Below are 21,836 nucleotides of genomic sequence, written 5' to 3' on the forward strand. Positions count from 1 at the left end.
TCGGGCACACTTTCTGTTTGCCAGGGTTGCCAGGGTGATCGAGTTGCGTCAAAACTTGATGACATACACCTTACCCCTACACTATAGCCACGGTTACGGATTTTACCCATTTCTCTGTCTTTATCCCCGTCAAATGCTACTATCGATATAGCCTCTGATTTCTTACGGTCCAACTCGTCTGACACCTGTCTGATACATTCTTCCTCTTCATCTTCACTCAGGTGTAGATTAGGGTATTATTCAGTCTGATTATGGCGCTTTCATCATCGCTCAGATCATCTATACAGCCGGCCAGAGAGCTGCATAAATAATTATCCACGCGTCCCTTGGAGGGCGGGGCAATAACAAAAGCCAGTATGAAAATACACACAGACAAAACAAGGTGATTTCAACCTCAAAATATATGCTTTTAAATATACCATTAATGCCATCTCAAACACGGAGAGGCTTCTTCGTGATTTCAACTAACAGATTCTGCAAAAAAGCGAAAATCACATAATTCGGAAAAAAAAAACGCTTCTTTCTCATTTTGCTCGAAAGTAGAGCTGCCGACTTGTGTCCCTGGTTTCCGTGACGGGTCACATATGCCCAATGCGTCTGTGTATGATGCCAAAGGGTTCTCATTGAAATTAATAAAGCACCCTGCTCATTGGAAAATTACGCTAAAGGGGTACGCCATGCGTTAAAATGTGACGCAGAGGGGTCCTGACCAAGCGTCAACATGTTGACGAGTTGGGAGTGAGACCGTGTTGCTTTAAATGATGCACAATTGGTACTAAGGGATCCAAAGTGTGCCAAGAAAATATACAACACATTAAACCACCACCTGCAGCCTGGGCCATTGACACAAGGCAGGATGGATTTATGCTTTCATTTTGTTTACGGCAAATTTTAATCTTACCATCTAAACGTTGCTGCAGAAACCGAGACTCTTCAAACCAGGTCATTTTTCCAATCTCGTATTGTCCAATTTTGGTGAGCCTGTGCAAATTGTACCCTCAATGTCCTATTCTTAGCTGCAAGAGTGGCACAGTGTGCTCTTCTGCTGCTGTAGCCAATCTGCTTCAAGGTTCAACAGGTTCTGCGTTCAGAGATGCTCTTCTGAAGACCTCGGTTGTAACGAGTGGTTATTTGAGGTACTGTTGCCTTTCTATCAGCTCGAACCAGTCTGGCCATTGTCTTCTGACCTCTCTTTTTTGGACCATTCTATGTAAACTTTAAAGATGTTTGTGTGTGAAAATCCCAGTAGAACAGCAGTTCACGAAATACTCCTGGCAACAACAACCATGCCTTGTTCAAAGTCACTTAAATAATCCCCATTTCATCCCCTCTTTCATTTTTTTGTTGATCAGTTTGAATTTCAGCAGATCGTCTTGACCATGCCTACATGTCTAAATGCACAGAGTTATTGCCATGTAATTGTCTGATCAGATATTTGCATTAACTAGTAAGTATTTATACGTTTCTGTTTAGTTTTTTTTACAGAAATGCTGTATTTATCAATCCACAGACCTCCTGCTGAACCTTGAACGTAAGGATTTGTAGACGGCTTGCTGAAAACCCTGGCTCTAGAGGAAAGGCTTAGTTTTGAGTTGGCTGTCCAATGGAAAATAAATAAATAAATAAAAGATCAAATTTATGTCTGTTTTCTTTGAAACAGACCAACGTATGTTCTCCAAGCTGCAGGGATTACCCAAAACTATCCTTTATACATCAGATAAATCATAAGACGGAGATGCGAGCGAACATCAAAGACGAGGAACATAAAAAATATAATTGATCCAGATAGGAAAGGCACCAGGAGTGTGACCTCTGCCTAACGCTCTCTCTGCAACATTCAGACCCTATCAATCAACTCCACCAATGTAAATCACAAGCTTTTTCTCGCATGGTGTATTTAGAAAACACATTGGCAAACAGTCAAGTCTGAAGACTTAAAACATGCTCAAGGGCACAACGTTCATGGAGCAAGACTGTTATCCTAGTAATTCTTCAATCACACCTTCTTTATGTAAGCAGCCCAGAGTGGACTGGCAGATAAACATTGATAACGTATTTGCAACCCTGTAATGCATCTATTATTATTAGTAGTAGTCGTACTATATGTTACAGTAATGGCCAAAAGTGATGTCCAGAGGGGATCTTTTATTTTATTTATGATCCTACAAATTTGATTAAATAACCAAAATATTTTATATATTTTATACGCTGCAAAAAAAAAAAAAAAAAAAAACGGGGATGGTTGTATGAGCATCGGTATGGTAACTCAGTGGTTGTTTAATCAAAATGTGTGTTTATTTGAATGCAATGTGTGGACTTTTAACCACCATTTGTCATATTTTCATTTAGCAAAAAAAAAATACACCCACCACATCCCTAAACCTACCCAGTGATTTATAGAGCATACACACTTCATGAGCACGTGTTCCCTGGGATCAAACTCACGACTGCATGATCACATGCTGTTGTTGCATAGTTCAATGCTTTACCAACTGAGCTACGCAAAACCTGAAAGATTAAGCAGATAAAAGGGAAAAATGCTTTAAAATGAAAGTGTCCTGCTGTCAATAGGAGCAGAACTTTAGTAAACGTTCCTATGGTTCGCATTTCATGGATTAAAATATTGTCGATAGGGGCGCAACTTTAGTAAACGCTCCTATGGTTCGTATTATATGGATTAAAATATTGTTGATAGGGGCGCAACTTTAGTAAACGCTCCTATGGGTCGTATTTTATGGATTAAAATATTGTCGATAAGTGCGCAACTTTAGTAAACGCTCCTATGGTTCGTATTTCATGAATTAAAATATTGTTGATAAGGGCGCAACTTTAGTAAACGCTCCTATGGTTCGTATTTCATGAATTAAAATATTGTTGATAGGGGTGCAACTTTAGTAAACGCTCCTATGGGTCGAATTTTATGGATTAAAATATTGTCGATAAGTGCGCAACTTTAGTAAACGCTCCTATGGGTCGAATTTTATGGATTAAAATATTGTCGATAAGTGCGCAACTTTAGTAAACGCTCCTATGGGTCGTATTTCATGAATTAAAATATTGTTGATAGGGGCGCAACTTTAGTAAACGCTCCTATGGGTCGTGTTTTATTAATTAAAATATTGTTGATAGGGGCGCAACTTTAGTAAACGCTCCCATGGGTCTTATTTCCAGGAAGTGACAAATGACCTATAGGCTAATTGGTTGAAGGACATAATGAACAAAATATATCCCAAGGACAAGGATTTTGGATATAGCCATCTTTGCGGGGACATTTTGGCCTTTTAACCTACCTAGACCACACACACACACACGCACACGCACACGCACATGCACACGCACACGCACGCACGCACGCACGCACGCACGCACGCACGCACGCACGCACACACACACACACACACACACACACACACACACACACACACACACAGATGTCAACACCATCATCTGTAATAACATCTACTCTTATATCAACATTAAGTGGCACACTATGCTATACCAAGGATAACATGGTGCATAAGCCCATCTGTCAGGATGCCAAAATTGAATGATAACACAACGTGACTTAAGCCACGACTGGTCACAAGAGACGGACAGATTGGAGAAGGGCGAGGCAAGGTTGGGTACAGATTAGAAGTGAAATGAACAGCCCTTGGAAGGATGAATTATAACAAAGATAGAGGCTTTGAGTGGTTAGGGAGGAAGAGGGGGGGGTGAGATGTGTCACTTGCCTCAGTTATGGAAAGATAAAACAGAGAGGAGTGTGGAGAAGGGTTTTATCCCACTGCTGTACGGCTGAAAGTCAGCCTTTTAAGTGCAGAGCGAGGCTGAGAGTGACCCACTGCTTAAAATGGCTCTCAGTCATATTGTCCTCATTAAAAAGAGTTTACACAAAAATGAATAGCACTTTCCACAAATATGATTAAAACAATGTAAAATTACAAAAGATCAGTCTTATCTGTGGCCTAGAAAAATTGTCACTCTGTCGTGTTGATCACATGACCAGCCATGTCTTGTTACTACCACCAATAACAATAAGTTTACTTTACTTTAGTAACTTTTTACTATAAGGTTTCACTAGCTGACTTTCATGAAGTACTTTAGTTAACATGAACTAAGAATGAACGATACATCTAAAGATGAATCTTAATTAATGTTAATTTAAACCAATACATTATTCAAAAGTCATTTTTGTTAACATTAGTTAATGCACTGTGAACTAAAATGAGCAGCCAATGATCGACCACGAATAGTTCATGTTAGTTAACTAATGTAGCCTTATTGTAAAGTGTTACCAGTTTGCTTTATATAGTGCTATCCCAGTGTGTACAAAATGCATTAAACAAAACATATAAATTACAATAAATAATGCAAATGATGTAAACACAATTATACATAACATTTTAAATCATGCATTTCATTTACACAGTTTGTAATTATTTTTTTTAAATATTATTGTTGATTATATATTACATATATTTTTACAAACAACACATTTTGTGCATTTTGTTTATTTTTCATGCATTTTAAAGGTTTTATTATATATTATATTAAAAAAATATATATAGAAACAACATTTTTAAACAAAATTCATTAAATATCATGAATACTACACACTTGCGTGTTATGCATTTTATAAACGTTTATGCATTTTATAAATGTTTATGCATTTTATAGGATATGTATATATTACTTTTCATATATTTTATGGAAGTGCTGTCAAATTGATTAATTGCGATTAATCAGATCCAAAATAAAATGTTGTGTTTACAGAATATATGTGTGTGTACTGAGTATAATATAATAATAAGAGTATAATATAATGCATATTTGAATACACACACATATATTTAAGAAATATTTGCATGCATGCATATATATATATATATATATATATATATATATATATATATATATATATGTGTGTGTGTGTGTGTGTGTGTGTGTGTGTGTGTGTGTGTGTGTGTGTGTGTGTGTGTGTGTGTGTGTGTGTGTGTGTGTGTGTGTGTGTGTGTGTGTGTGTGTGTGTGTGTGTATATATATATATATATATATATATACATGCAAAAAAACTTTTAAAATATTAAATATATGTGTGGGTATTTTATAATCATAATTATATTCAGTACACACACATATTGTGTAAACACAAACATTAATTTTTGGATGTGATTATTAATGATTAATCGATTTGCCTGCTAAAAATACATTCAAATGCATCAACATATATAAACATATTGCATAGTATAACATGAATAACTATACTATTTTATACATTTTGTGGAAAAAAAATATACATTTTATTTGATCAATTCTGTGCATATTTTTGAGCATATTTTCTGTGCATATACATTTAAGTGCATCAGATAAAAACAAGCATGCCTTAACGAACTCAACAAACACACACACACACAGACACACACACACACACAGACAGACACACACACACACACACACACACACACACACACACACACACACACACACACACACACACACACACACACACACACACACACACACACACAACGTAACAGTCGAGCCTGAGTCAACAGCGGAGAAATGTTATAGATCAGCACATCTGCAATTCACAACTCTAAACAGAATAAGAGATGAAGAGCAATGCCCAAACAAGCAGATCATGCTGGAGCAAACTGCAACAATAAGGGGAAAAAACGGATAAAATCAACAAAACATTCTTTTTCCATGTGTCCAGTAACGATGGGTGTCAGTCCAAGAGGAGTTGATGCAAAATTCAGATCTATTTATATGAATCCATACACAATTAAACACATTGCTGAGGACATATAAAAGCCAAAACAAACACGGACAAAGCCATTTGTCTGTGCCGTTCGGCTTCCTGCTCAACGTGCCATAATTGTTCGGAAACCAATCATGCTTTTAAAAGCTTTTTTAGTGATGGCACGGATGTGTTTTTTTCATTATCAGGAGCATGACTAACATCATCACGCAGAGTGATGGGTAGAATTAATATTGCTCCGAGCCCATGGGGACAGCGCTGCCCTCGCCTCTCCAGATGCCTTTGAGCTTGGCGGACTCAGAGGTCAGCGTCTCATTTTACACCGACAAAAATCTATTACAAAACCCATCTTTCCGCACAAAGAGTTATACCCAGAGGAGGAGAGGGAAGTTTCTTTAATTGTTTCTCCTCTGCCACAGCTGACCCAAATAGCCGTGGTCCGCACAGTGAAGATAAGCGCAGGACGAGCAGCAGCGGCCGTATAGCTCAAAACTTTGGGCCACTGGAGGACGGGGAGTCACAAAGGGCAAGAGAGACGCTTCATTTCGACAGTAATGACCATTTTCCGAGATTGATTCCCAGCTGTCAAAACCACTTAGAGTTACCACAATTTGTGCCAGCTGTGAAAAAAAAAAAAACAGCTATCCCCGCATGGCCCCAAAGTTGCTAAATTGATGTTAAACTTTTTTTCTTTGTGCGCTGACAGACTTTTTTAAAGCTATTTAAATGTGCTACGTTTAGTCCACTAAATTTGTTCTTGTTCTTTTGACTGGGGTGGAGAACTACTCTAACTGCAGCCTTTTCCCCACCTATTCAACATGTTGGTTCCTGCTGGCATCTGTTGGTAAAATTGTGTTTCGGAGTGCAGCATAGTGCATATGTAAACCCCTTTCTAAAATCAACTCGGTGTGCACTTCACTGGCACAATCAGCCCTCTCCAAGCTGTTGCCTCTTTCAAATGGCAAAGGCCACATCGCTGAACCTTTCAGATGTACATCAAGTCCAGGAAGTTTTGTTCTGGGTGCTTCAAAAAAGAGCAATAGAAATTCTTACTGAGGGTTTGAAAAAAAAAAATCTAGATGGCAGCAATGGCAGAACATTTGATTCTTCTGAACAAAGACACAGACGCCGTCTCTCTCCCGGATGTGCTTTGCGTTGAGAAAACTTTCTCCCTAAACTGCAGTGTGACAAAGCAAAAAAAATAGCACTCAAGGTGAATTTGACTCTTAAAAAAAAAAAAAAAAAAAAACTATCTCCACTTTTTTTTCCTCTCCATATTCCTGAAGAAAGCACGCTTTTGGCAGGGGGTTATGACAATGTTGTCCTGAATGAAAATCTCTTTCCTATTCGAATGCAAATGTCACAATCAGCCTTTGATCCACTCCTAATCGCTCAGTAAACACAGCCTTGTTTGATCATCCTGTGGTAGCAAGATGGATTTAGAAAATCTGTTTTGAGACCGATGATGTCTTCAATGTCATGTAAAAAACAACTTATTACTTATAGCGGAGGAGTGTCTAGTGACACAATAGAAATAGCGGGCTCTATTTTAGTGCGTGGTCTGAATAGCATGGCTCAGGTGAAATTATAGGGCCTGTCTGAATACACTTTTACGTGTTAACGTAAAAGTTTAACGACAGAAAAAACGGTCGGCGCACCGGACACATAGCCCAAAAGGGTCCTCTTAATGAGTCATGGGTGCGTTTTGGGTATAGCGTGCAATAAAACAATAAACAGAGTCTCATCTCCCATTCCCTTTAAAAGCCAGTTGCGCTTGCATCATGGCGGATTCGGTATTTACACCGCGGAAATACTGATCGTTTCTCCAGAGAGGAATCAGTTTATTTTGCTATATTTATAAATGTTTGTGTGCAGCCTTTTGGGGTTATTTTTTCCGTGTTTTTCTGGTATTTTTGTGCTACATGGATCCTAAATCAGACATAACCCAGGGTTGAGTTATTTATCACAGGCTTTTTGTAATCTCTCTTTAGGATAGAGCAGTGCATCGCCGTCAAATTGGTTCATGTCTTTGGTAAAAACAGGTTTGTGTCAAAAAAAAAAATTTTTTATTGGTCTTTATATTGTTTGATTTTATGCAAAGCAACATACAGGGGTGCGATGTGAGTGTCTTTTTTTCGTGTGATGGAAATGCCTGATGCCTGAGTGATTTTATTCAAAAAGATATAGAACATAAATACTTAGGATGTTAAAATATGTACTCAGAACTGTACACTGATTGTTTATGTAATGGTTATGAAGTCAGTCACAGAAAATTTAGGCTATGAGTCAAAAGCAGAGTGGTGGTCTGACTTCCCCCGCTGAACATTATGCAAGCTCCAACACGAGTCCCAGAGCCGTTGTGGTGAGACTGGTCGATTACACTTTTATTACTTCTAAATGATACATTTTTACTTCTAATATTTGTTAAACAAGCTAAATGCTGCCAATATGCATTAAAAGCCACATACACACACACACACACACACACACACACACACACACACACACACACACACACATGTATTTATATATATATAAGAATGAGTTGCTGTCAATTTCGTCATATCTGCGTTACCCTCGGTTTCCGGTTTTATTTGGCAGAAACGCTTTACTCTTAGCAGTGTGAACAAGTGTCACAGCAGCCGCTGAGCGAACACACAGAGTAACGTCATAACATCAATTAGACACACTTAAGTGTATCTAATATGATAAACACAGCTGCGTTACCTCATAATCATGACCAGAAAAGGGGAAATGGCGTCATAACTGTCTCGTTATAATAAAATCCAGTTGCTCACGAACCGTGTGTTTGGCAACAATCGCTCCAGCGGCCTTGCTCAGCTCCACAACACTCAGTCCTGCTCTGCTTCATTTTACAGTCATGTTAATAACCACATCCATCAACATGATTTCTGCCCGAGTCCTATCTCGATTCTTCCCCACCGGCTGTGAGGTGAAGAACACATGTCCAGAGATTCTGAGCTCAAACATGGCGTCATCACACTACACCTTTGTTCTGAATAGGCGCCCTCTAGCGGGCAGAAAAGTTACAATGTAGCTTTAATGCTTTGTGACTAAACAAACCACCAATGTAAGTGTGCCCACAAAAACTTTATTATTATTATTTTTTTAAATGCCTTTTTTTTTTCTTTTTTTTTTGGTGTGCTGCATCGCGTTAAAAACTGGCCGACCAATGTGATTGCCGCTTTAATTCACGTGCCTGGATCTGTTACACATTGTAAAAATAAAAAAATTAATGTCTCCAATTGAACATGTTCTAGTGACTGATCACGTCAATTTTTCTGTTGGCCAAAATGAATTTCTGTGAATTGAAGAAATTAAATTCTGCCAACTAAAAAATGTAGATGTGATCAGTCACTGGAAAATTTTCAATTGGAGATCTGAATTTTTACAGTGCAGAAAAACATGACCTGGTGGCGCTCAAGCGCAAATTGGTCTTGAGCACACAATGATTGCTAAAAAACGAGTATGAGTAAGGGAATGAATTTGCATGCTCACTTCACGCATTGGCCAGTGAAAATTGACAGGGTATGAAGACACATCGAAAAAAGAAATGCCTTGAAAACCACTGGCGATAAGCGTGCGATAATCGTCCCAGTGCGCACAAGGTTTTAAATGAATCTCTAAACATTAATTAATATATGAAGTAAAAAATAAATAAAAAATAAGCTTGTATTACAGTAAAAATGTATCAACCCACTATGCTGGGTTAAATAAAACAACCCAATTTGCTGGGTAAAATTAACCCAACATGTATTCTGTCCTATATTTACCAAATACTTGGGTTAAAAACAATGAAAAACGATGAAGGATCATGAGACACTGAAGACTGGAGAAATGGCTGTTGACAATTCAGAATAAATGGCACACTTTAAAAAAAGACTAACCAGCATAAAAGGGGGCACATGTGTAGTGGTATGTGCAGCATGCTGTTAGCTTGCAAAATAAAGAAACACCAAAATACATAAAGAAAAGGACACTTCAAAACAAACTAATCAGTCAACTGAGAAACAACTGAAATTGATAGGATGGTCATCGTTTCCCTTTAAAAACCCATGTCATTTAATGGGACACAGCTTATGTGTGGAATATTAAACCATTCTGGTATAGAGTGCAAGTTTTCTAATTAATTTCTTTATATTCACACCATTTATTCTGCAAAAAGCACAGTACGTTTAATTGAACGAAAGTAGAGGACTTTAAAAAACGAATTGAGAAGACATTTTTTTATTTTTTTTATTAATTTCAATGATAACAATCTCAGTAGCAGTAATTCTCTAAGCAAAATCGGTCTTTTAGGGGCTCATTAGACAGCAACATTACATTTAGAGCATCACTTGCTCTGGAGAGTTTTCTTTGTGTGGATTTGCACTAGGTATAAAGAAGTTACTATCTTTGCTTTTTATTTTTACATCTGAATACTGATTCAAAGCTTTTCAGAGCCATGTTCAGCGTAAATATCAGAGGACATCAAACCATTACGTGGACCATTTGTTTGATTATTATTATATGCTGTATTACCCTCATAAGCCTGTTACTTGGTAATCATTTGCTACTTGTGCAACATCCAGGGTATTTCAATCCTTGTTGAATGATTAAAACGGCATCTTCCCCATCATTACGTAGGTCATCTTCACCTTCATCTGAAGCTTTAACGAAAACCCAAATAATCACATTGTTTTCACAGCCTTCACCTCAGACAGCCTACACAGCATAAAGCACCGCCTTCACAAAGCAATCTAGATTCTTTAGTGTCGTGGGAGGGTAAAAATATCCAGAAAACAATATTTTTAGCTACGCCGTGCAACTCTCGGCAAAAACTACAGTGCTTTTTTTCCCGCCGAGAAGCAAATTTGCATGACACAATTACACAAGGGCTTCTAAAATAGCAGAAAGAGTGGCGTGTGGGAGCCTCACAGGAGTGCACCAACTACACAAAGTGAGAATGCACAGACTCCATCCAACACTTCTGTTACTATAGCAACCAAGTGTAGGAATTTCTCAAACCAGGAATCCGAATGAGGTGCCTGGCAGGTTTAATGTTGAGAAATCGCTTTGTTATTCAATCTGAGATCGCCACCTCTGGGTCAAGAGGTCCTGTGCGGTTGACAGCACATATAACGCTAACAAACAAAAAGAAAGCGTTTGAGGTAGCATTCCGTTATGGTGGTCCGAAAGACAGGCGTGTTAATCTGCACACTCCTCCACTCCTTAAAGCTGCATTATCTTGCCAAGAGCAAAGTAATTTGCATACTGTAATGGTGTGCTTCAGTGTCAATACTGGTAATGAGATTTGCGAAAGACGTGGGCTACAAACTAAGCTGGGGGACCAACCATAGTGTCCGGAATATTAGAGCGGAGCTGGTGCCAGAATGCCAAAGATGTGCACATGAGAGTTTAAGGTTGACCTTACTTTGAAAGACAAAAATGAGCTTTCTGAGATGTTGCTGGGTGATATTCGCAGCTTTTCAATGAAGGCTCACCTTGAAAATGCATTATGTTGATGGCTCTGCAATATCAGAAGTTTTTTAAACCACTATTTCAGTGAAGCCTGTTACTTATTAAAGGGATAGTTCACCCAAAAATGAAAACTTTATGTGTATCTGCTTACCCCCAGGGCATCCAAAATGTTTCTTCAGTAGAACACAAATGAAGATTTTTATCTCCAACTGTTGTTCGCATAATGCATGTCAATGTTTTTTTTTCTTTCTTTTTTTTCTGTGAGAGTCACTATAAGAGTAAAAAAACACACAGACATACGAATCCATATTAAACCCTGTGGTTTGTGGTGACACATTGATGTCTTAAGACACGTACCAATTTCTGCGAGAAACCGAATAGTATTTATGTTTTGTTTTTTTCTAATATCAGACGAATTTCACCCAGTCCTCCCAATGCATTTACTTCCGCCGAAGAAGGGCACGATCATAGATATATGTACATAGATGCCTCATTCGTCTGCCTCATGCCTCATCATATATATATAATATGATTGTGCCATGTTTTGGGAATGGCTTTAGGAATGCTAGATGAGATTAGTCTGATATGAAGTATAAAAAAAACATATATACTGTTCGGTTTCTCGCAGAAACAGATCGTTTCATGTCTTAAGACATCAATGTGTTGCCACGAGCCGCAGGGTTTAATATGGATTTGTATGTCTATGTGTTTTTTACTCTCATTCCGACTCTCATAGAAATACACCCCATTGACTTGCATTATACAAGCGACAGTTTTAAAAAGTTAAAAATCTTCATTTGTGTTTACTGAAGAAACAAACACACTTTTGAAGAAACAAACACACCATTTTGAGTGAACTATCCCTTTAAAAATAAGAGTACACTGAAGAGAGAGAAACAAATGGTATAGAAATAATTTTTACTTTACAGAAAATTTACACTGAACTACAAAGAGATGGGAAGTGACATTGAATTAAATGCAACAACAACAAAAAAGAAGAATAAAAAAGGTATTTTCTAGTCAATCTTTGTTTTATATACAACTTTGAAAAATAGTTTTTTACAGTGTACATGCTGACAAAAAAAAAAAAGAATAAGATTTTTCTAATGCTGGCCTATTTATTCTGCATGGCCTATGGCAGCAAACCCTTAAGTGGAAAATAATGGCGCAAGCCACATGAGTCCTGAGGGCAAACGGGTGTTAAACTCCCTCTACTGGGTGCAAAGCGCTGCCCGGCACGTGTAAACCTGCGCTCTGAAGAGTAATGAGCAAGAGAGGGTTAATCTGGTAAGATCATAGGTAATTCAGAGTGGCACTCAACAGGCAGTCATGCGGAAACTCAGCGTTAGCAGCCGTCACCGTCGAGCTCCCCGGTGGGACGGGGCCGAGGCTATCTCTTCATTAGAATGACATAATCAGTACAAGCACAACGTGAGATGAACTGCCAGGCGTTTCATTGAGGAAAATTCTCCATGGGCCTTCCCAGCATTCTAAGCTTGCTCCCAGCTCCATGGGCGTAACATAAAATAACTTCAAAGTGATTTCTAGGTCTATTTTTAGCATGGTGCATTATCGAGGCATCAATGGTCTGTCTGTAGTTTTATAAAAGCCCATGCCAGTGGTCTCACTGGAAAATATGGACATATATGTGTTAATTAAAGCCTCTTTGCAACATCGCACTTACTGAAGATGCGTTCATGCATATGCACTATTTGCATTAATACTTTAACTTCTAATATGGTGAATGTGGTAGGTGGGTTCCTCCAGGACTCTGACGTCTGTGCTCAGGAACATTATAAACCTGAGGGAATCTATTTAAATGAATAAAAGAAAAGCATTTTCTGCTAACATCATGCAGCACTTGAACTCTTTACATTTTCCAATTTCAAGTTCCAGCCTCACAAAAATCCGATACTGTAAGGGGTAATGTACAGTAATGAATGCATTTTTTCTCAAATAAATGCATCAATTATTGATTTAAAGATTTGAAATCATTGTATTACCTTATGTGCAAATAATAATAAAAAAAGTTCAATTAAAAAGAGTCATTCAGTATAAGGGGTGTGACGGTACAAGTGTTTGTATCTGAATGCAATCTTTAACAGTTAACAGTAGGCTTGTTTTACGCACAGAACATACTTCAAATCTGAGTTCCCACATGAACATATTAAGTATTCTAACCATTTTATCACAAAATTCAAGCGATAAATGCCGTTATGACGCTCTTTAATGTTTCCTGACAGATAGGCGCTTCAGTTCAATCGGCAGCGCGGCACGCGAGTGAACATCTTTTCCTAGTCAAAGAATAAACATGAATTAACATCTGAAGGTATGTTGAGGATATATTAACTTACTGAAACGTATCATATGTAATGTAATCCCTCAATCAGCATTTCAACAGTGGAAAGACGTCAATAAAACAGCTTGTTAACAATGTCAAGTAGCATTACATTTACTTCAGAAGTCATTCAGTGTCTACAGCTGGTTATTTCACAAGAAAAATGTAATCTTTCACTAAATACATGACCTATATTAGCCTATATATTCATTAGATTCTACTTAACCTGTTAGTGATGGCTTGGTTATTTAATATATAGGTTTACATAAATCTGTCATGAAAATGAACAGTGTATAAATTATTATATTTCAACAACAAACTGGAGTAAAAACATAGAAGTTAATGCAGAAAACTGCCTTATGTGAAGTTTACATGTTTTGCATGTGATAGTTGAATATCTTTTACGAAACTTTTAGTTACAATTTAATTCATTTAAAGACAAACACAATGTGTTCAGATGGAAAAACTAGTTACTCGAACCTCCATTGCATGGACAACTTGAGCAGGACATTTCTCAGTGATTCAGTAGTCATTTTGACATTCATCATGAGATGTTGCAGCTATATCCTCACCAGCTGCATTAACAAGTGTGTGTCCATCAACAAACCAACATCACGTGTATATGTCTAATTTATTGTGGTGCACATGTGGGAAGTGTTTTAATAATGCCGCTATGTTAGTCGAGCACTAAGATAAATGACTGATGAAACACTAAAGTTTGTAAAACAAATCTGGTTTCATCTTTCATCAGTGCTTAAAGTAGTAACAGACTGTCTGCATTAATAGACACGGTGACGAGTAGCTGTAACAAAGTGGGATTCAAATTACTCCCATTTAGGTGGTTATTTATTATGCGCTTTCGACTTTACAACTTTGCAGAACGCTTACATTCGCAAACAGCTATATTACACACTGCATGAAAGGGAATATTCGGAAAAGCATAATGGAGCACTTTAAAAATTCTGTGATATAATTAATTTTTGGCATTGCCTCAACAAACACCATAATCTAACAATTGTTGTGTTTTGTTGAAGCAGTTTGAACTAGCTTTCCATTCCTCACATATTATGCATGTAAAACACCAGTGGATATTAAAATGCACACTCGAAACTTGATTTGCTGTTGTCATGGACCTAAAGCAGAGGCAGCTATTAAGACGAAAACGAATCCTCCAATCAGGCAACAATCCTCAATTTGGCATGAGTGCTTTTTGGCAGCGCTGGTTAAAGAGCCTCTCCATAGCAATATCCTTTATCTGAGCAGCGGAGGAAGCCCCTCAGCCCGACAGAGAATCTTAAAGGAGAAGTCGCGCCATGGTGTGAATTACAAAACCCTCAAACTGGGCCCGTCAAGATAACAGCGTCCCCGTAATGAACAACCCACAGCTGCGATCTTTTATTCAAACAGCCTCTGTGTCACCCGCCAGAGCGGTTGATTAGATATTGTAAATCCCAAAGGTGGATATCAACCACGGTTACATTTCGTATAAAAGCAAAAAATGAGAAGTCGACAGTTTAGTCAAATAAAAACCTGAGATTAAAAAAGCTTTGGCAGCCAAGTGTAGATAATTGATTTATAATGTATTAGGCCCTATGATGATCAGCAGTCATAGGAGACAGCGGGTTGGTTCATATTACCACCTTGCGGTTTTGATCAGACGCCAATAGGCGATTTTGACAGCTCTGCCCGCAGAGACATTTCCCTCAAATTGCGGTTGTCAATGTGCAAATAGACATTTCTCCTCAACTGTTAAGCCAATCAGATATGCGTGCTTTGCATCCATTCATTATCACGCGGACGTGTTCTGTCGCAAAAAAAAGGGCTGAGCTTTTTGCTATTTCCACAGGCATATAACTCTGAGGATGTGAATTAGGAATTGAATATTACCTTTATAAAAAATGCATTCACAATTGTTCATAACTTTTTTTTTCCCTGTCAAAAACCCCACCAAAGTTAACTTTCATCTGGGCAATAAACAGCCAATCATGCAGGGGAGAGACCTTGTACCAACAAACAAGCTTCCTGGAACCTATACTGATTCAGTGGGACTGTCTAACCGTTCAGTATGATGTATGAGACTATAGCTAATATGTAAAGTGCTATTAATCTCTTTTTGTTCTGTCTGGAAAGGTCAGCATTTGCAAAGACAAGTCTGGAGACAGTAGATGTGTCGCATTTGTGAACAGAAGGTTGAATCAAAGACAGCATTTTGCTCTTAAACAGATCTCAACCATTTGCCCATGATTAGATCACAGCGTTTGTATATTGATATACGGCTATGAGTTTTGCCTATATTGATTTTACTACATTATACAGATTTTACATTAAGGCAGTCTATTCATATATATTTCATATGCAATTTATGCTGCTATACAGTATTACTTATTCAGAAATATATTTTGCAAAAATTCTTAAATAATCCATTCGCTCATTGCTTTGCAATATGCTAATAGTGGGTTATAAAATGTGAAGCATCCAGCTGGGATCCATTAAGACACGGCCATCATGACCAGATGAATATTAAAGATGAAGTATTCATGTGCCACGATAAACAACTAATAGAACTGTAAAAATTCCTAAACACTTAGTAGATACAAATACACAAGTCCAACAGTCGGGTTCTGGAAGTTACCATCCCATTCATTTTCTCTATAGAGGAATTGGTTTTTAATTATCCCTTTTAAACTGTTGAAGATAGACCTACTGTGAGCTATGTGGTTGTTAATCAGTGGTGTATGCTTTTGTCGAAGTCATCAGCCTGTGTTATTTCAACTTATTTTAAAGAAATCATGTTTAACAATATAACAATATTGATTTTGGCAGAAAAATCTCTACTAATCAGAGAATCACAACAAGCAAATCTTAACAAAACACTTTAGCACCCACCACAGTCCCATAAAGCACTTTAGTTATTTCCTTCATTAAAGAGATAGTTCACCCAAAAATGGAACATTTAGTCATCATTTACTCACCGTCTAGTTGTTCCAAACCAGTATGAGTTTCTTTCTTCTGTTGAACACAAAATAATATATTTTGAAGAATGTCAGTAACCAGAGAGTTGACTAGAGCCATTGACTTTCATAGTCATTTTTTGTAAATTATTGATGTCAATGGAAACCATCAACTGCTCCATTCATGATATCCATTGACATCAATAATAATAATAAAAAAGTAAATAACACTCTTGTCAACTGTCTTGGTTACCGACATTCTTCAAAATAACGTCTTTTGTGTTCAACAGAAGAAAGAAACTCATAACGGTTTGGAAAAACTTGAGGGTGAGTAAATGATTACAGCATTTTAATGTAATGGGTGAATTATCCCTTTAATCCTTTTAAAGTCAAACTTTTAAAGGTTGTGATTCACCTTTGGTTTGGTTTGGTTCTATAAGGAAAACAAACCAATAGGATAAAATACTCCCAGAACTAAGGGTGCTGAAAAAGTGTTTGTGTAATTGCACTCTATGGTCAAAAATACAAAGCAATGTTTTAACAAATATAGAAATATGTTGATCTGAATCACTCAGTTTCTGTCAATCTTTATGTCAATCTTTAGTACCTATAAGAGTAGTACTGCATCCTTCATATCTCCGTACGCTGTACTGAGTCTTTCCGAATAAAACCGAACAGCTAGAGGCGTATCATGTGGGCGGAGCTAAAGAGTCACAAGGAATGAATGAGCTCTCACGATGACAGCTGAGGTAAAGGCGTCCGCGCTCGCAGCATAGATTCACAGCGTTCAGTCTGGTGCCTTTTCAGTTCATGCATTTGGAAGCTTAACTTTTAAAGGAATTAATTTGAGAAATTGAAACACTCACTTTGCTCCGTATAGCTCCGCTTGCATGAATGCCTGAGGCTGCAGCTGCGAGCTGAGCTGTGAGTGCGATCCCACTCCCCGTGCGAGTTGAAATCATGCAAAAATGGCTCCCTCTGCTGGCTGTAGTCTTTAGCCTCTGGCCAAAAATTCCTCAGATGACGCAAATTGAAGATATTTGTGCCAATGGAGGAATTTTTCCAGAAATAAACTGCATGAATTGCTTGTCTCAGGGGGATATGGGGGTCCAGGGTTTCTACTGATACAAAGTCATATGCTAATCGCTGAAGTAACCCTTTAATGCTTCCACAAAAAAACAAAAAACAAAAAAACAGTATGTACAAACTACAAAACAATCTGCATCTAAGGTCATTTCACACTTTAAATACAAAAATAGATTGGTGGCAGTTGCATTTGTATGACACAAGAGTGATCGCTCAAGCAAGTCTGCAATGCGAAACGCAAGACATGAAAGTAGCGGCAGGTTGCGTTGATCAGTCAGATATAGTGTTTCCATGTTAATGTGTCCATGTGATGCTGCAGCTGACCAATAAGAAGCAAGTATTCTGTTATCTGGATATCTAAAATATGTTTTTGTTGTAATCTGATTGGACCTATTATTGCAATATAACTTGTGAAAACTGTGTGATCTTTTAAACTGTGTGATCTTGAGGCCATAGAGATGTTTATTACTGAACGTCTCTATGGCCTCAAAATCACACCGTTTAAAAGGCTGAACTTTATATTGCACGTTATATTTCAAAAACAGGTCCAATCAGGACCAACAACAAAACAAAAAACAGTACATTAATGGTGAAATATTAGCACATATGCAAAAAGCAGCAACTTACCCTGTACCAAACAATCTCTCTCAGTCTTCCATCTGTCTTGAAGTTGCACTTTAGAGTCACTGTTTCTCCCACGACAACTGGTAGCAGGGGCTCTATCGTTACGGTCAGATATCCTGCAGAGGCAAATTAAGACATCACTGGAACCTTGTTCATTTTCACACATTTAAAAAAAGAGCCAAATGGCCAGATGGCGATACACAGGGTGCAAGTTGAAAAGCTTAACAGAAACCAGACCACTTCATGATATGATGTATCATATTATTAAGCATTATGCATGATTATATAATGAATTAAAACTAATTGAAACATTTGTTTCTAAGGAAACGAATACTTTTACAAAATAACTAAAGCATGTCTGTCATGCTGAATCTGAAGTCTACAAAATCTTAGTCGCTCAAAGAGTCACGTTTTATGATCATGAATATAACAAGGTTACAAACACATATGCACATATAAACAATAAGCAATGAATAACTTATTGAAATATACAAAAAATCTAAATAAACAGTGTTTATTCAAGACAACATTATTAAGATCGCAGATTATTAATATATACCACTTCTGAGATGCACCTTAAGTTTTAGATAAAATTACGCAAAAAGGTTGTTGACTTACATTTTTTAAGTACAACCAACTTAGATGTTTAAGTTATTTCTCCTTAAATTACATTATTAGTTGAATAATGAGTTAAAGCCATTTTGATGAGTTAAAGCCATGTAAAAATATTTTCATAACATTCAATGCATTTACAGTGTATTTGTTGATAAATAAAGAAATGAATGCAGTATTATATATTTTTTTAAAAAATAGTTATATAAATTACATGCAAAAATTACATTTTTTAGACAAATTCAATCAGAGTTATATATAAAAATAAAAAAAAAGTCTTGACTCTTCCAAGCATTATAATGGCAGTGAATGGAAGCCCAGAATATATTTTATATATATTTTTGGGCTTAATATATCTCAATTGTTATCATCCGAAAGAAGAATGTCATATACACCTAGGATAGCTTGAGGGTGAGTAAACTATGGGATAATTTTCATTTTTGTTCGAACTATCCCTTTAAGTGTGTTCAGTTTGCAGAACTCAAATTATGCTCATTTTGTGTAATCAAAATGAAATGAGAAATCATAGTATTTATTCTGTTCTAATATTCAAAGATATAAAAAACAAAGCTACACAAAACAAACAGGCCCCAAAACTCTGATCGGCTCTTCAAGTGGATCTGCATCTCCCTAGTATCAAAGAGATAAAATAATTTATAAATATTATAAAAGTTTTAACACGTAATAAAAGAGTACAAAGTGACAAAGTAGTTTTTTCACAAGAGCCTCATTCTCTAACTCAAATCTTCTCAACAGCACATCACACACACTCAGAAGTGTGAAGGAGAGCTTCCTTTGCTCCATTAATTACACTTAAGCCATGGACACTTTGCCATCTGTTTAATTTTGTCTCCAAATCAGCTTGGCTATGGCTGTCCCACCCCACAATTAAACTGACGCTTCAGCTAACTCCTGCTAGCTACAACTATAATAAACAATTAGCCAGCGACTTCATACACAGGCTTTTGTGGACGTGCACTTCATCGTGGCACATGGCAAAACATTGTATGCATGCTATTTGACCTTATCTATTTGCAAAACACTTTTTTTTCTTGTCCTAAAATGCTTTGTAACAAGTTTTGCGTCATTTCAAAATAATTCTGTGGGAAACAAATTGTTCCACATCAGACATACTCGCATACGGGGATCTTCGGAAGATTTCTGATTAAACAAATCCGTGCTCCCGGTTTTAGGAGTTAATGATCATAATTACAAAGTTGATCACATTTCCGACACACTGAAAACACATTTATCAAAATGCTTAGTTGCAGACATGAATGACAAATGGAAGAGCTCTCGCCTCTTTAGGATAAAGATGGGAACGTCCTGCACTAGTGAGCACTCTCTCTGGCTGCCTAGCAGGTGGCCTGGATCCTACTGACTGCACAGTCTATCCATCTAACCAGTCAATAGTCCTCTTACCGCAGACAGCGAAAGAGGAGGGAGATCCACAACATCAATGTGAGGAAAATTTGGTTCATTATTTATTTTAACATGATACCAAATCCTATATGCCCCAAATGCCTTAATTTCCTATTACAGAAGAGGTTAATTACGGCAGGTGTTTTATGTTCATCTGGAACATCACTTCATAAGGAGGTATCCAATCTTACATGCCGGTGCATGCTGGGAAATTAAGTCTCTCATAGTGGGGGATAAATTAGTGGGGGATTAATAGTGGGGAAAAAAAAAAAAAACTCCTTAGTGCTCCCTGCCAATCTGCTCATTTACCTTAAGAGATAAAACATTTAATTGAAGACTAGACTACAGCGTATCTATTGAATATAGATGTAAATTGAAAAAACATGGGGTTTTCAAAGCTCCCTAGGGGAGTGATGATTACCTGGAGAATGAAATATTGTAATACCCAAATCTGTATTCATTGGCATTTTCGACAGAAAATGTGATTACAGTCTTGATGTGCTGTTTTACAATCAAATATCTTTTACATTTACATCATATCTATTCCGCCTAACAGTGATGTGTCACATTCGATATTACTCTTCATTTTAAAAATGCTGTAATACAATTTCAGGGCTACGGACAGCAACACACAAGAATTTCCCCAAGATTCCATATCATTTTTAGCTTTTAGAAACCATTTAAAGGAACACGCCACCGTTTTCAGAAATAGGGCTTATTCAACGTCTTTCCTACATTTAGATATGTGGGCAAAAGCATTTTTGTCTCAGTGCATGCATTGTTTTAATTTGGCAGGGTCGCCGTTAGCTTAGCATAATGAATGGAATCCTATGTTGCCAGCTAGCATGTCCCGAGTAAAAGTGATCAAACTTTTGAAAAAAACCCACCTAATTACTTCATGTGGCATGCGTATCCACAATGAGTGCAAAGCGATGCAGATTAAGCACAGAGATATCACAGCTCTCATCCTCCGGCTGTTGAGAGATCGCAATGTGTTGCATAATATCGGGCGGCAGTGGCTCAGTGGTTCATGTAGGTTGTCTACAAACCGAAAGGTTGGTGGTTCAATCCCAGGTTCCACCTGACCAAATGTCGAAGTGTCCATAAGCAAGATAAGTGTCCACCTAACCCCAGCTGCTCCTGACGAGCTGGATGGCGCCTTACATGGCTGACATCGCCGTCGGTGTATGAATGGGTGAATGTGAGGCAAAAATGTAAAGCGCTTTGGATGGCCATAGGGTCTGTTAAAAGCGCTATATAAATGCAGTCCATTTACCATAATATCTGCACCCAAGTAGCTGTGCTTCTCCATAATATAGTAAATATCTGCCTAGGAAATCGACTAGTCTTAATCTGCATCGCTGTTTGTACTAGTTGTTTTTTTTTTTTTTGATAACTTTTACACGGGAGATGCTAGCTGGCAACATAGTATTCCATTCATTATGCTAAGCTAAGCTAGCTAGCTACCCTGCCAAAATAAAACAATGCATGCACTGAGACAAAAATGCTTTTGCCCACATATCTAAATGTAGGAAAGAAGTTGAATAAGCCCTATTTCTAA

The 21,836-nt window shown here is 37.5% G+C and overlaps 1 protein-coding gene across 2 annotated transcripts in view; it reads right to left on the reverse strand.

Moving 5' to 3' along the window:
* Window positions 1–21,836, reverse strand: part of igsf21a (immunoglobin superfamily, member 21a) — a 326,928-nt gene that overhangs the window by 176,050 nt on the left and 129,042 nt on the right. For both annotated transcript variants that reach the window (XM_067431041.1, XM_067431042.1), the window contains exon 2: window positions 18,245–18,357. In XM_067431041.1, the coding sequence (XP_067287142.1) occupies window positions 18,245–18,357 (113 nt within the window). The remainder of the gene's footprint in view (window positions 1–18,244; window positions 18,358–21,836) is intronic.

The sequence above is a fragment of the Pseudorasbora parva genome, chromosome 22, assembly GCF_024679245.1.
Source record: "Pseudorasbora parva isolate DD20220531a chromosome 22, ASM2467924v1, whole genome shotgun sequence".
Classification (NCBI taxonomy): Eukaryota; Metazoa; Chordata; class Actinopteri; order Cypriniformes; family Gobionidae; genus Pseudorasbora; species Pseudorasbora parva.